At 41.4% G+C, this 17,205-nt stretch overlaps 1 protein-coding gene across 2 annotated transcripts in view; it reads right to left on the bottom strand.

Moving 5' to 3' along the window:
- Positions 1-17,205, bottom strand: part of NCKAP5 (NCK associated protein 5) — a 1,001,373-nt gene that overhangs the window by 114,610 nt on the left and 869,558 nt on the right. For both annotated transcript variants that reach the window (XM_055108553.2, XM_055108550.2), the window contains exons 11-12: positions 9,745-9,846; positions 4,148-4,330 (exon numbers count right to left, since the gene is read on the bottom strand). In XM_055108553.2, coding sequence (XP_054964528.1) covers positions 4,148-4,330; positions 9,745-9,846 — 285 coding nt within the window. The remainder of the gene's footprint in view (positions 1-4,147; positions 4,331-9,744; positions 9,847-17,205) is intronic.

Below are 17,205 nucleotides of genomic sequence, written 5' to 3'. Positions count from 1 at the left end.
ATTGATTTTGCCAGGTCCCGTGCTAAGAAGCACAGCGATCTAAAGAAACAGAAGGTAAAGGCCCTGTCTTCATGGGAGGAATCCCAGTGGGGAGAGGAGAATTGGCCACAACTAACTGTATGTCAAGGGAGAAAATGGGAAGTGCAAATGTTGTAAGTACTCTGGAGATTCAGAGGAGGGAGGCCACAGACAGGTCTATTTGGAGAAAGGCATATAGGAAAGGTATATATATTTTTTTCTTTTAAACTTACCTAGCTCTTGAAAGACACATAGGTTTGCCTTAGGTTAAAAGTGGGGGAAATGTTTTCCAGGTGGGAGAAATGGGGTGGGCAAAGACCTAAGTCAGAAAGTACATTCAAGGTACATTGAGGGAATGACTAGAAGATGATATGGCCTTATTGCAGAGTGTCTACGAGAGGTGCAGAGGGTAAAGCTGGAAAAGTAAGTTGGTTGATATCTTTATGCTCACATTTGATAGTTCTGTGACTTCATAACTTTATTTGGTAGACAATAGATATCTATGAAAATTTTCTTAAGTTACTACACTCATACATACACACATACACACATACACAGCAGCTGGGCATTCGCTGTTAGAACCTGACAGTAATTATTCACCTACCAAATTTAGAAAGGTCAATTTCCTGCCCATCACCCTTCCCAAATGCCAGCCTCAGCTTTGGAAAAGTGTATGGGAAATGACATAGAGAAAAGGCTGTGCTCTATATATTCCTATTTTTTTCATAGTATTGCTAATAAGAAATGGAAGGGGGGAAAAAAAAAAGCTAACATTTACTGAGCCTCTGCTGTACACCAGCCATTTACAGGGTGCTTTCACTCCATCTTCAGAACAGACAACTGAGACTCATTGTTGGGTCTGTTGGAGATCACATAGAAAGAGCTGGAGCAAAGGTATGACCTCTGGTTTCTCAGGCTCTTTCTATAGTACGTCGGTTTTGACTCAGTTCAAAAGTGGCAGTGAGGGGACATGAACCCAGGCAGTCTGGCCCCAGAGCTTGCAGTCCTAACTGATGCTATATATAAAGCCAAGCTTAGCCCGTCTTCTCCCCTTTACCTTAGTCAGTGTCATAATAGAGATCACAGGTTACCCCACACTATTTCTTAAATGGTACTTGCAGAGTTTAGGGGGCTGACCTAATGATTTCTTAAGAAGGCTCTATGGGCCAGGCGCAGTGGCTCACACCTGTAATCCCAGGACTTTGGGAGACCGAGGCAGGTGGATCAAAAGGTCAGGAGTTCGAGACTAGCCTGACCCATATGGTGAAACCCCATCTCTACTAAAAATACAAGAATTAGCTGTGCATGTTGGCGGGTGCCTGTAATCCCAGCTACTCGGGAGGCTAAGGCAGGAGAATCGCTTGAACCTGGGAGGCGGACGTTGCAGTGAGCTGAGATTGCACCATTGCACTCCCTCCCAGGTGACAGAGCGAGACTCCGTTTCAAAAAAAAAAAAAAAAAAAAGGGGCTATATGATTAATGGTAAAGAGCTTCAAGAGAAGGCTCTGGGTTTCAGAAATGCACTCTATACCAGTTTTGGCTACATCAGTCTCCTCCCTGCCCCACACGCTTATGTGCAGTGGTTGAAAAACATGTCAGAAACTTCCATTTGAATCTGGGCTTCTTAGTACACTGTAAACATTTGCTCACATCTATGGCATTTTCATGAAAATTACTCTTGCTATCAACAACGCACACATTTATTTGTTTTTAAATCAAATTATAAATTTTCTTTAGGAAATTCTCCACCGTCAGAAGTTGCTGGCAGTAGATGCTATTCGGTGATGCTGCCCCACTTCCTCTTCCCTGTACCATTACAAACTCCTTTAGAAATCAGAAGAAATCCCATTAATGAATCTGGGTATTATAGCTCCACCAGAAAGGAGCTGCCACAGTGTAAGTTTCTAAGAATTTCCATGATCCTGATAGTCATGTTGACAATAAATAAGAGAAACCAAGCCAAACTACCCCACAAGAGGTTGAAAAATGTGGATCTGTTTGACCCCCAAGAAGACATGCTCAACCTCTGTCTTGCCTCCTTTCTGCCATTCTGGAGCCTGCCAGGTGCTGCACTGCGACTTGCCCCAGAGCCAGTGGCTGCAAACCTCCCAGGGCCCAGGCTCTCTGCCTAGTGAGATTAGCCACATTCCTCCTTCAGTCCTCTATAGGAGGCTATAGTATCTAACAACTGGAGAAAAGTCTAGGCCAATCTTGAAGCTTGGGGGTAGGAGACACATGAATGCCCCGTGGGAGTGATGGTGGGGAGGAGCTGGCATTTCCCATAGGCAGATCCATCCTTTGCTGCGAAAGTTGGAAGAGAGTTGCTCTTGGGAAGCAGTGTGGTTGACTAAAAGATGCTGTTGCTGAGGTGCAGGCCTGTGTTTAATGTCCACAGTCCTCTTCCATTTCTTGACTGGACAAGAATCTTATATATATATTTTTTCTAAAGGGCGTCTTGGTCTTAATGGGAGCAAACTGATCTCAATAATTGAAGCAACCTCACCACGTTTCAGGCTGATTCAACAAGGCCAGTATAAAAGAACAATTAAGAATGTGGGTTCTGGAGCCTTCTGGAGCCTGGCACTGCCATGTACTGCCTGTGGCATCTTGGTTCAGTTATTTAACTTCTTAGCACCTCAGTGTCCTCTTCTGTGAAATGGGGAGAATAGGAGAGCCTACTTAATAGGCGACTGGGAGCATTACATGATCTAAGGTTTCTGAAGTCCTTAAAAGGCTGTGCTGCATATGGTAATTTCTCATCGACTAGAGCCACATTCCTCTGTAGGGCAGGCTAGTGCATTTCATGCAGGCTTCCTTTCTGTTTGTACACAAGTAAAACATACTTGTGAGCTCAAAAAGCACAATCAATAATATATTAATTGTTATATAATTAATATTCAAATTCAAATTCATATGATACAAGTTTATTATGTAAGTTAATACTACATGAGTACCCAGCACAAAGTAAGAAACTGCAGGAAGTTTCTTAAGTAATACACATTTCAAATGTCTTCATGGATCTGGGTCTGGCTTGTTAGGTCCCTGAGAAACAAGACAGTTCACTGTGAGATATGACAGGTGTACTGGTACTCCATGACCATGACAGAGCCCTATTAAGGATCCAGAGAAGAGCCACCAGAGTGTCCATGAAGTGCCTTAAGAACCTTCTTTCTCCTCATTCAGGGGAGAGATTGCCTTAGAACATCAAAAGCTACTGTAATTGGAAGAATTCCAGCCAAAAATTAAAAGAAAGTGAAAAGCCTTTGAGAAGGAGAGAGACAAAGAGGTGTGAAAGTGAAAAGAGCAGAGCGAGGGGCTCTGGGAGCCAGGGATATTCACAAAGCGAGGAAACATCCCTGACCATCTTTCCGGTCTGTTCCAAACCAGGCTCAGAGCAGTCATTATTCAGAGCACCTAACAACTCCTTAGAGGGAGCAATTTTGATAATGCAGCAGGCTCTGTACTTTGCATTGGAAGTCTGAGTCCCAGGGAATAAGCCCTAAATGCAAACTTGAAATCTTCTGAGTTCTTGTTCAGAGGATGACAAAGCTACTCCCTCATCAATATCTCCTGGGAGTTCTGGATTTTTCTTGGTTTCTACACTGCTAAAACCATGAACTAAATTTATACAAATGGTAGAAAAATGACCTCCAAATACTCTGATCTGGGGTTTCTATTCTCGTGTGCTCTTCCCTTTTCTCCAACATTAGGGAATGGATAAAACAGCTATTTCAAATATTTCCCTTACATCAGTGTACAAAGACGTCTACTCAAAGCACAAAGGTATCTCCAGCTTTGCGAGTCCACTGTGCAGATGGGAGTCATTCTAGTAGTAGTAATTATTAAAAATCCTGGTAAAGGAAATCTTGGCATGTATATAAGTAGAAATATGCCTACCTACACTGAAGTTGTGGTCTCTGTCATCTCACCACGCTGCCCTTCAATTTATAGTCAAATAGTGTTTTATGAGGCTATAGCATTGATGAAAGGATGTCAGTATAATACATGAGCAGGTGCTCAGCAAATGGTGGCTTCCTTCTTAACCCTCCCACCTGCCCGTCATCTCCATGACCAAATCCTACCAGAAGAGGATTCTTTTCTGGTTCATTCTGATGCCACAGTGCCTTACCCTTTTCCTGAGGTTCTTCCCATCGTGCCACGTGTAGGAGGAGCCACTGGAGTACTCGCTGCAGGTGCTTGAAAGAGACAGTTCACTGCTGCTACTGTAGCTGTTTCGAGGACAGAGATGACCAGGGATGACAGCCCCCAAGCCAGGGCATTTCAAGGCCGATTTTGTATTTAGTTGGTGTTCCTGAAAAAGCAGGACAGCTCTGAGCAAGGGCTTTGCTCAGAGGAGAGTAAATATCAACACAACCTTATGGTGAGGTAGATGGGAATACAGATGCTCCTCAACTTATGGCAGGAGTACATCCTGATAAACCCATGGTAACTGGAAAATCAGCTGAAAATGTACTCAGTACACCTAACCCACAGAACATCACAGCTCAGCCCAGCCTACACTTACATTAGCCTACGGTTGGGCAAAGTCATCTAACACAAAGCCTATTTTATAATAAACTGTTGAATATCTCATGTAATTTATTGAATACTGAGCTGAAAATGAACATCAGAATGGTTGTATGGGTGCTCACAGTACAGTATGTACTGAATGTGTATTTTGGCTCCATCACAAAGTTAAAAAATCCTGTCGAACTACCCTAAGCTGCAGATTGTCTGTATGGTATGGTATGATAATTACGGGCAGACTTTGGAGTCAAATTTGGGCTCAGATCCTGGCTCTGCCTCTTCCTGTGTGGCTATGGGGAAACTATTTACTCTCTTTCTTCAAAGGAAATCATGATACTATTGCTTATCTTATAGGGTTATTGCAAGGACTAAACGAGGGTCTAGTTGTGAAGCACATCACAGCATCTGGCCTCTAGTAGGTGCTCAATTATTACAAGCTGCCATCATTATTAGGCAAAAGTACCACAAGGGTGGTCTTATTTTATCTAGCCATACTGGTGAGAATATCAAATCAGTATCAAAACATGACTCGAATGCTACAAAAGGACAAAGATAGAGTCACATCTTTGACTACAGGCTTCAAAAGCATGTAAACTGGCTGTGAGTCTAGTGGTCTGGATCCCGGGCTACCCACTGCCACTAAGCATGCACTCTTGAGCAAGGAAGACTTCTAACTTCTGTGGTCTTTAATGTCCTCTTTATAGAGGGTGCTGCTGTCTGAGATTTCTGCTACAGTTTCCTCTGGTTCTGATGGCATCATACTAAGTCCACAACCAGATGCCCATTGCCTATCTGTGCTACCTCACAGGAAGCCAAGCACAGCAGACACGAAACTCAGGTATAATGAGCCTCCACTGTAAATATAATAGTGCTTTTCATATCCAGTCCTTGTTACCATTTGGCTATCCACATGGTAATAACCCTCACATCAGGTAGATCTGGGTTTTTAGTGGAAGGTTCAAGCTGTTAGAATTCTAGTGGTTCTTCATAAGGCAAGGGTGACAAATAAAGCTGTAAACCTCCAAACACATCTTGACAGCCACATTATAGGCCCCTCGTGTAACAGATGAAGCTCTACAAACTGGACAGGCTAAATTAATTTACATCCCAACCACTGAGAACAGAATCTCTCTATTACCGTCTAATTCCAGTCTCCTTTTTATATAAAGCTTTGTCTCAGAAACTCTTTGATGGTAAGCCATCTGTCTTTGTGTCACTTGCAGAGTGGCAAAGCCTTTTACTTATACAATTTATTGACACTTTGTGGGTGCCTTTCAGTACCTGAGTACTTATCACCGTTCTCCAAATGCAATTCCAACTGACGGTGACTAAACACCAGCTTGGGAAAGGAAGGTAATGATGATCCTACAGTACTTGTGGTAAATATTAAACTCCTACATCAGTATATAGGGCATGTTTAATTTACTCTCTAATCAATACCTATAATGCTCAATTCCCAGTTCTCTTTTAATGAATAAGCAGCCCTGCCCACTCATGTCCATGTGTATACCTCCTGTATAGATGTTGGGGTAAGATGACAGGAAAGTAGGACTCAGAAGATGGGCTGGAGTGAGAAGGAATTGCTGCTTCTCCCTTGGCCTTGAACTTGAGATGCTCTGTTTTGTTTTGTTTTGTTTTTCAGACGGAGTTTCACTCTTGTTGCCCAGGCTGGAGTGCAATGGCATGATCTCAGCTCACTGCAACCTCTGCCTTGCCTCCCAGGTTCAAGTGATTCTCCTGCCTCAGCCTTCCAAGTAGCTGGCATTACAGGCATGTGCCACCACACCTGGCTAATTTTGTATTTTTAGTAGAGATGGGGTTTCTCCATGTTGGTCAGGCTGGTCTCAAACCCTCAACTGAGGCAGGTGATCCACCTTAGTTTCCCAAAGTGCTGGGATTACAGGTGTGAGCCACCATGCCCAGCCGAGATGCCCTGATGTGATGGCAGATACTTGAGGGAGGTGGAGAAGGCCTGTGAATGTCATGTGGGAGCAGGCAGGGGCAAGGATGGTTAAGCAGAGAGGTGTCCTCTAAGACAGGCTTTTCACACTTTAACGTGAACTGAATCACCAAGGGATCTTGTTAAAATGCAGATTCTGATTCAGTAATTCTGAGGTAGGACCTGAGATGTATGTAGTATTTTTAACAAGTTCCCAGGTGCTTCAATGCTGCTATTCTGTGACCCATGCTTTGCGCAGCAAGCCTCTAGGAGAAGCTATTAAAGAAGTCAGTCTCTTATGTGAGTTCCCTAGCAGCACGCTGTGGTACCTCACTGTCTGACATGGGCTGTGCTAAGCCAGGCAAAGGGAATGGCTGAACCTGCCTGCCAGCAGGCACGTAAGTTAAGGAGAGTGTCTGTGTAGGTGTACATGTAGCAGTAGTTACAGAGTAATTCCTTGCCAAGAAGAGGAGGCGGCCACTCTTTTCTACTGGGAAATTCTCCCACTTCCTCCACCTTGGAAAATCAATGTTTGAATTTAATAAGGGATGCGGAATCCCTGACATTCTGGCTGCAAAGTGAGCTTTTATTCCCCTACAGTTTCCTTTGTCAGCATGTGATTATCACATAGGATTATCTACTGCAGTAAATAACTGTTCTGTGGTTGAGCACTTGAACTCCAAGGTCATTTATGAGGTTTAAACTCTGGCTTTCACTTGCTAGCTCTGTGAGCTTGGGAAAATTACTGAACCCCTCTGTGACTCAGTTTCTTTCTTTGTAAATGGAGATCATGAAAGTAGCTACTATGTGGGATCATTGTGAAGACCGAACAGCCCCTGACAAATGCTGGTGCTTAGGGACTTTTACCTGGGTGTTGCTACTATTATTAAAAATGTTTATACATATATATATATATATATATACACATATATATATATATAGAGAGAGAGAGAGAGAGAGGGTGGCGGGAAGAGAGAGAGAAAGAGAGAGAGAGAGAGACAGAGGCCGGGCACAGTGGCTCACACCTGTAATCCCAGCACTTTGGGAGGCCAAGGTGGGTGGATTGCCTGAGGTCAGGAGTTTGAGACCAGTCAGGCCAACATGGTGAAACCCCGTCTCTACTAAAAAATACAAAAAATTTAGCCAGGCATGGTGGTGTGCACCTGTAATCCCAGCTACCTGGGAGGCTGAGGCAGGGGAATTGCTTGAATCAGGGAGGTGGAGGTTGCAGTGAGCCGAGATCATGCCACTGTACTCCAGCCTGGGCAACAGAGTGAGACTTCATCTCAACAACAACAAATACACACACACACACACACACACACACACACACACACACACACACACACGTGTCTTGGCTCTTCAACTAAGCCATCAGTTAGTTCATGGTCTCCCTACGGGACCCTGTTTTACACTTCCTGATATCCTATAATTCCCTGATGCCTGGTACCTAAGTAGTAACTACATTAGGCAATAGCCAAAAGTGGATGGACTTTGTTACCAGGGATCACTGATGTGAGCTTCTGGCTTCTGGAGAGACATATTAGTAGAGCCCTTTCTCAGTGATCATTTCTTCCTTTGCTGTGGTTTGCTGTGGGTGCAGCATGGCACCACATATTAAGAGAACTGAAGGGGGCCAAAGGAACAGAGATCTTATGATTGTTCCAATATTGTTAGCAGGCACTGTGTACGCACATTTCCTGTGTTATCTCATTTAATCCTCACCACAACTCTCTGAAATAGAAAAGAAATATCATTATCCTCATTTTCTAAAAGGGAAGACTGAGGCATTAAGGTTTTAATACCTTGCCCAAGTTGCCCTATCAATATAACATTCTGATGCCCGGCCCAAGTCCAAGCCACTATGCCATAATGCCAAGTCAGCCCTGTGACAATGAGCAGAGCTCCCAGAGATACACAGAACCCCATGAATCCCAGTGAGTTGTCATTGGTAATAATGATTATTCTTAAAATTCTTCATCAAAAATGTGTATTAGCTTCTATTGCAACATTATCTTAATTATGTTGATTTAACAGGGAAAAATACAACCTGTCTTCTGCACTATCCAAAGTATATTTTCCTCATTGTTTATTTTAGATTACTACCCTGAATGATTCATATACTTTAAACATTCTTACTGTGAGAAATGCAGTATAAAATCTACAATTTTAGTTAAAAAATAGAGATAATGAAGCTGACCCAGTGCAGTGGCTCACACCTGTAATCCCAACACTTTGGGAGGCCAAGGCAGGCAGATCACAAGGTCAGGAGTTCGAGACCAGCCTGACTAACATGGTGAAACCCCTTTTGTAATAAAAATATAAAAATTAGCTGGGTGTGGCGGCAGGCGCCTATAATCCCAGCTACTTGGGAGGCTGAGGCAGGAGAGTCGTTTGAACCCAGGAGGTGGAGGTTGCAGTGAGCTGAGATCACGCCATTGCACTCCAGCCAGGGCAACAGGATGAGACCCCGTATCAGAAAAAAAAAAAAAACAAAAAAAACAAAAGAGAATGAAGCCCAGAGTTTCATTCTTCCCATTTTTAAATAAAAACTCCACACTTAAAAAAAAAAACTCCTGACTTTAAGGCTATATTATAGATTGGAAGCCATTAGGTCTTTATGAATGTTTAAAGTGACAATATTCCACTGAAATTCAATTCAAATCTAGCTTGAGAATATTTACATTTAATGGTCTATCTACACTGATGGAATTATTCAGTAAAATAAAAAAACAGTTATCCACAAATGTTCATGTCATTGTCTTAAGCCTCACGTTTTTCATTATATATTTATTTGGCAATTGTGTTTTTTCAAGTTACTCTTTTTATGTCAACGAGAGTTAAAAAGCCATGCTGGTTAAAGTTTTGCCAGATAAGCACAAAGCTAACCCCAGCCAGAGAAAAAAAATGCAGAGCCCATGAATTTTTAAAAGTTCATACATAATATATCATAAAAGTAGGATGAATAATATGGGACGTGGGTTTTAATAAAAAGCTCCTTGACCATTTCTCAGAGACTCTGAGATGTAATCAATATCCAAAAAAGGTATCTTGATATTTTTGCCAAGAATGACACTTTCTGCTTACTATATCAGCTGGGGGACATGATATTGAATTTCAGAGAACACAAGAAAGGAAGGTATTTTTATCTGCCTGACAATGCTTCAAGGATGCACTTTATGGTTCGCTTGTGACATCATATTTGATGGAAGGAAAATAACCACCAAAACAAGTGTTCTGAAGGCAACTGGGAAACTCACGTGCACCTCAGCATCAGTTCGTGACTGTGTCAGACTTCGGTTTCTTTCCACCTCTGAAAGCAAATCTCCAGATGAAAGATCCAAGAGGCGTGAGTGAAGTTTCTAGGTAAAACCAAGCAGAAACATTGAATAGCGATAATTTAATTATTTGTCTCAAAATCCTGCCTTGGACAGTTAAATCTCAAAAGACTTGACATTTCCAGATTAGATAATACATGTCCTAATTAAAAATGTTTATTCTAGTTTATCAGTGTTCCCATACATGTATATGTATGTGTATGTGCAAATTACATTTTGTAAACAATAGTGATGCTTTTACAGTCTGTCAGTCTGCCTTGGAAGATATGTAGTAGAAAAATATAAGTAGTAGTTAAAAAAATAAGCAGTAGGAAAAGTATGAATACTCTGATATATTTATTGGGTAGTATGAAAATTAACATTTGATATTCACATTAAGAAAACCAATCACCAAGTTCACCTTACTATGTTGAGCAGTGGTTAAAATCTGAGCAGATAATTATAAAAGTGACCTTATTTCTAAACAGCATTGATCCTGTGAAACTTCCCTTGGACACGTTTTAACTCAAAGTCATTAATGTCATCTGTTAGGAACAATTAATGCGAATAGAAAATAATTGCTTTGGGGACCTGGGGACTCTGAGGATTTTGTACATTAATATTCACGTGCTATTCAATTATATACTGAATTCTTTATTTCAGTTTTGTTTGGGGGGACTGCTAAGCCAGAGACATTTCACTGTATTAATCTTGATACTAATTACTAAGGCTTTTCTGTGGACATTAAATTTGATCTGTTTAATTGCAAATACAATAAAAGTCGTGATTTATGCTTAATGTTTCTGCTAGGCTGATGACATTTTGAAAATGGCACTTATAGCCTGGTTTGTCTTGGTTACAACTTTTGTGGCTCCAGATGCTAAAAAAAAATCTAATTGAGTAAGTAAATAATGCAGCTAAGCGTGCCTCTCTCGCTTCCGAAAAGTTTTTTCTACTCCTTTTTCTCCCTGGAGAGGCCCTGCTGCACACTGATGCTGATCTAAGAAATGCCTTTGCTTCTTTGCCATTGAGCAATGTTAGAATCATCTTAGAGGGCAGGGCTATCCCACTGGTCACTCTGTCCCAGCATATCTACCATGAAGTCAGCAGGGACTACAAACTCCACTAAAATGAGTCACATTCTCTGTGTTCCCCATTCAACTCTCTTTAGGCTGAACTTCTGTGAGAGCCCTGAGTACTTGGTTAGGTGATTATTCAACAAACATTTATACAGCACCTCCTGAAGGATGGCACTGTGGCAGGGCTGTATTCTATCCTCCTGCAAGGGTAAAGGTATTTTTTTGCTGTTGTGGGTTGGCCAGTTCTCCTTCTCAGTGGACCTTCAAATTGTGTGTCTGTGGAAGTCCTTTCACAAAAAAGAAAATAATTTCTAAACTGATTACCTGTTGCTTTGAAAATCCAAATTTCTCCAGCAGAGCTAAGACCTCCATAGGTAACCAGAACCAATGCATTGTTTCTGGACAGTTTTTATAATCCTAATTCTATAATCCTAATTCAAGATTCAAGCTCTAGAATCTGACTTTCCTGAGGGCAAAGATACAATTTATCTCATCTTGCAATCTCCGGAACCTGACAAAATACACCATACTTAGTAAGCAGCCCATTAGTGCTTGTTGTAGTCTTTAAACAAAAAGATGTCTTTATATTTTACTCACCCATATGTAAGTTTTAAAGATTGAGAGAGTGCCAAAAGAATTACAATGTTGTGAGACCTAAGAATACATTTATCAATATGCAAACAGGACAAGAAGTTATGGGAAATGACATTCAACAAAAGAAATGATTTTGAGTGGTATATCATGTGATTTGAGAGAAGAGGCCTCAATGGATTAGCTATCTAAATGACTCAGTTCATGAATGCACTTCATTATTATTTCTCAGATATATGATGTCACACTTTCACCTACTGCATGAATATATGCATCTAAAAACCTGCCCTCCTCAAGGCTGTTTCAGTGGCTTTTATCCAAATGGGTCCCTTCCCTTCACTGAAATAGGGAAGGTCTGCATGGGAGAAAGGAGAGGTCCTGGGGCAAGGGCCAGGAGACCTGAGTTCTAGCCCTGTTGAAGGTACACGTTCTACAGGATCTCAGGAATGTAACTGAACCTCTTAGTCTCAAATCCCTCATCTGCAAAAAGAAAGATGGAAAAACTTAAACCAGAGCTACCATTTGACCCATCAGTCCATTACTAGGTGTGCACCCAAAGGAAAATCCATCATTCTACCAAAAAGATACAAGCAGACACATGTTCATTGCCACGTTATTTACAGTAGCAAAGACACGGAATCAACCTAGGTGCAAATAAGTAGTGGAATGGATAAAGAAATATGGTACATATATACCATAGAATACAGCCATAAAAAAGAATGAAATCATGTCCTTTGCAGCAACACGAATCCAGCTAGAGGAGGCCATAATCCTATGTGAATTAATTCAGAAATAGAAAACCAAATACTGCATGTTCTCACTTATAAGTGGAAGCTAGATACTGAGCACACATGGACATAAACATGGGAACAACAGACCCTGCAGACTACTAGATGGGGAAAAAGAAAGGGGGGAATGGGTTGAAAAACTACTTAGTGGGTACTATGCTCACTACCTCGGTGATGGGACCTGCATCCAAAACCCAGCATCATGCGATATACCCATGGAACAAAACTGCAGAAGTACCCCCTGAATCTAAAATAAAAGGTGAAGTTAAATAAAATTCCTAAAAAGTCACAACATCCAATGACAGAATTATAGGCATCAGTAAGTGTAAATTTTCAGAAAAAAGAAAGACAGAAGTGGCTATTTAATCTACTACCACAGGTATAGAGAGGCACTATCATATTAAGAAGGGAAAACAAACAGGATAATATGCTGAAATTCACATAGGCCAATTTATTGTTATACCTGACAGTTGGTGGTAGGTAATTTCTTAGATAATAAGGCACAAATGAATCATTCATTGTTATAGCTTTCATACATATAAGGCAAATAAAAATTGACTTAGAATAAAATAAAATCTGTTTACTTTTAAAAAAATAATTTAAACATTTATTATTATTTTTCAAAATTTTTAATTATTATGGGTACATAATAGTTGTTTATATTTATGGGGGTGCATGTGATGTTTTGATACAGGTATACAATGTATAATGATCCAATCAGGGTAACTGGATTACCTGTCATCTCAAGCACAATAAAATCTACTTTTGTGTTAAGGCTATAGGCAAGGAAATGATAGGTTAATATCACACAACTTCCCTTAAATAACTGTGAAAGCACACAACCCCAAAGAAACTACATTTCTTATGATAAGAATTTTTATAATAGGCTCATATTTTCACCATATACATAATATACAGGCATGTGTGTGTATAGCATCACTTTTTATACTGATACTATATTACCTGTGCTTCAGTGAAAAATAGGTAGAATGTATACATTAGAAATTTAAGTCACTGTCAAAAAGAGCATAACTGACTTAAGAAGGCCATGACCTCTTAAGAGGAGCCCCCCAGCTTAGGGGGCAAATTCTCTATCATATACCCATGTATAGTTCATATTTACTGTTAGTGTTCATCTGAATAAAATCTCATCTGAAATACTTTAAACTTCCTGTCTTTAACCTGCAAATCCCAATGAATTCTGGAGTTAGACATACTTGTTTTATTTTAGACATGAAAAGTAGCAGGACTACTCAGCATAGGTTTGAAATAGGCCTTGTGTCATCTGTCACACTGTCTCAGTAACTGAGATTCAACTGGGTTTCAGAAATAGAGACTCCTAATTTCACACATTTTCAAACCAGAGGTAAGTGAGGGATCTTTTTACTCAAATGATTCCTTTGACAGTGACAGTCTAACCCTCCCTGTCAGACTGGCTTCGCTGTCTCTGGAATGTGCCCCTCTCCTGTCTGAGTTGATCTTTTGTCCATTTTTCCATGGCACACTTTCCTCCTCCTGCCCCTAGATCCTGTTCAGTATTCAGGATGACACTGAAACCCTCCCTGTAAAGTCATCTATCCTCTCTAACCCACAGTGGATTCCCTGCCTTGAGGAATTGGACTGCCTCTCATTTTGGTCCTTTATCCAAAGTGTACTCTTACTGAGTTGTTCTCTGTGTAGGTTCTATCTTCCTAACAGGACGATCAGCTCCATGAAAATGCAGGCCAATCCCTTAATTTCTACATTGTCCCAGTGGCAGGGACTAGCTGGGTGTCACGAAACCTCGGGAACCTTGGCCCTCTTCTTTCTGGGGGCACGGCTGGCCTGCATTTCCCAGCCTCCTTTACAGTCAGGTGTGCCCACATGACACGTTTAGTTCTAGTCATGGAGCCTGAGCAAAAGTGACATGTGCCCTTTCTTGCCTGGCCCAGGAATATCTCCCTCATATAGTCTTCCATGCTCTTTATCCTTCCACTGGCTTCATGCAGACAACTCAGCACAGCAACCTTGGAAGCCACTTGTTGAAGATGAAGCCAACCAGGTATAAGGAGTTTGGCTTCTTTAATTCTCAATTGGAAGAAAGCCACTCTGGGAAAAGAAACGACTTTTCTGGATTTGACACAAGGAAGATATCAACTTATACTGAATTTGGGCCATGATTCGTTTGGAGTTTGTTATTATTGCTGACATTGACCTGGCTGACACAGTTCTCTTGGCAGCCTACAGGGTAGCCACTCAAGAAACATGCATGTTTCTATGTATATATGTCATATGTGTACATAGGTGCACACACATGTTCATATATACGGGTATTTACACATGTATATGTAGTGGCTATGTCAACAGCCCAAGGTGACAACCCCACTGAAGATTCTAGCTTCATAGGAAAGAGACCTGCTTTCTGTCACTATACACAAGGGCAGGGGTTAGGGGATTGTGTGAAGAGCTAAGATGTATCACAATTTATAACAGAATGCATGCCTCATACAGGTGTAAAATACCAAGCTAAGCTTTGGGGACCTGGCAATGCCAGGGCAGTCAGTGCCTGGACTATACATTGGGTCGGTAATATTTGGTGGGTTCACTTGCCTTCATTCAGTCAGTTTTATGTTCTCTGTGCAGTTCTGCATCTGTAATTCAAGGCAGAGAAATGTCCCCCTCAACAGACTGTGCCAGGGACTGACTGTCCTTTATCTGGCAGGATGAAGGTGGAGTGGACCCTTCAGGGTGGTAGTGACTGACTCTGCAGCTCTCTAGTTAATGATGGCAGCAGAGACTGGAGACTGAGGTGCATTTGAGCCTTTGGCTATTTAGTAGAGATGGGGTTTCACCATGTTGGCCAGGCTGGTCTCAAACTGCTGACTTCAGGTTATCCACCTGCCGTAGACTCCCGAAGCGCTAGGATTACAGGCATGAGCCACTGCACCCAGCCCCTCCAACTATTAAAAGCCAAATATCGGCACAAAAGAGAAGTTTTAACCATTCAGCACCTGATCTGAGAGAAGGGATGCCAACAGCTGCCCTGGTTGCTCCCCGTCTCGGTGAGTCCTAGTCTGCTCTAGCCCACTGTCTCTCTGGGTTCTGCCACACTCTGTCACCTTGGCTAGCTGCTTATTTGGACCTGGCCATGTTTAGGGATCACCCTCCCTCAAATCTAGTGGACTGGATGTTGGGCTGATTTCTCGGAAAAAGAACTTACTGCTTTTTCAGCTTTAGTTTTGTTTTCAAATCATCTCCACTTTGGAGAGCTGTTCTCACCTCACAGCTTCTAGAAAGCTTCCTAGAGCCCCATTTCTGCTCCCTCAACTCTGTCTTAGGCGGGCCCTGGGCCCAGGGTTTGATTCCCTTTGAGCCCAACACAAGGGAAGCAAACCTGGAGTGAGTTATTATGAAATCTCCTGAGTATCTTTTGATATTGCTCACTTCCTCTGATTGCCTGTAAGTTCACCTTTCTAGAGGATTTGGTGCATGTTTAAGAGAAGCATTTTAAATATGACCCTGAATAGACATAATCAGGTGAATAAGCTTTGTTCCTTCTGTTGGGTAACAAGGCAATTTCACAGGTATGCATAAGGATCTCCAAAAGGAAGGTGCAGGAAATTTTCTAAAACAGCTTGGAGCCTGATGAAAATAATTTTTCTGTAGAAGCCAAATGATCTTCCATAAAAACCCCAAAGTTTTGCCTTATTCACATACTAGACTTACATTTTTGCCACACTGAGAAGTGTGATTTTTCATCAGCCCCTCCAGAATCCCATCAAGAGAGATTGTGGCAGATCCCTGGGTTCACATTTCACAAGTTTCATTCTATTCCATTAAGAATTTATTATAAAATTGAATATTATATAACTGCATATTATATAACTGAGTATTATATGGTCATTTCTTAGATTCACAAAAATTTGAGACCGGGACAAAATCTTTTTGGATAAAAGCTGATGTTTAATTAATTATGCCATTATTTCCATTTTGGGCTACAAAGATAAAACATAATATCTGCATTCAGCCTTCCTGCTGACGTGACAGTGTGCCTTCCAAATGTTCTCCTAGAGGCCCTTTAAGAAAATATGTCCATCATAATTTGATCTCACTTCAGTGTCTGAAATTTTTACAGCTAATTTTTTAAGCCATCTGCAACAGTCCTTGTTGCAATTATTATTTTCCCTGACAACTTTTAGACTTGCCTTGCACATCAACGTTTAGCTGCCCTGAGTGCATTCTGTTTTGCTCTGGATGGTGCCTTGGCAAATGACATGGCTCTGTCTCTTTTGTACTTCTCCAGGACCCAAGGTTATAAAATACTTTTGAAACAATTATTCCACAGCTATATTCAAAACCTTCTTCAAGGGTCCCCACTTCCATGACAGCCTGATTATCCAGTGGCTACCTAAGGGAGCAGCATTTGGTTTGGTGATTAGAAAGTTTATTCGTGTTCTCTGCAGCTTAGACTGATGACCAGAGCACCTCTTACCTGTCCTTATCTGCTGCAATTCCATTAACAGTGCCCCAAGGCCCACAGGGTGAGCACCAGTGGGTAGATGGATGAGGATGAAAACAGCAGACCTTGCCCTAAAGAGCCTCAGCTCTAATTAGTCTAACACTGATTTACGCTTTATGCTTTATGAAGCATCTACTATGTGCAGAATCATGACTATAAGCTATGAGAGACTCAAGGAAGCTCATTAACAGAGCTGACAATATCCCTGAGAAGACCAAGCACACAAAGGAGAAAAAAATACAAGAATTCTTAAGGCAGAACATGCAAACAAGATCACAGTAGAGTAAGGGTGCCATGTAGCTAGAGATGGTGGAGGCCAGTGTATTAACCACACAGTTAAATGTATGTAAGAGAATATTCTGTGCAAAGGGAACTTAGCTCTTCCTGCAGAGCTCCCAAATCTCTTGAAGTCTTTACAAAACAAATAAACAAACAAACAAAATTCGGA

Source organism: Pan paniscus, chromosome 13, assembly GCF_029289425.2.
Source record: "Pan paniscus chromosome 13, NHGRI_mPanPan1-v2.0_pri, whole genome shotgun sequence".
NCBI classification, from domain to species: domain Eukaryota; kingdom Metazoa; phylum Chordata; class Mammalia; order Primates; family Hominidae; genus Pan; species Pan paniscus.
Note: the sequence above shows the minus strand (reverse complement) of the source record. Positions and strands in the feature narration are given on the sequence as shown.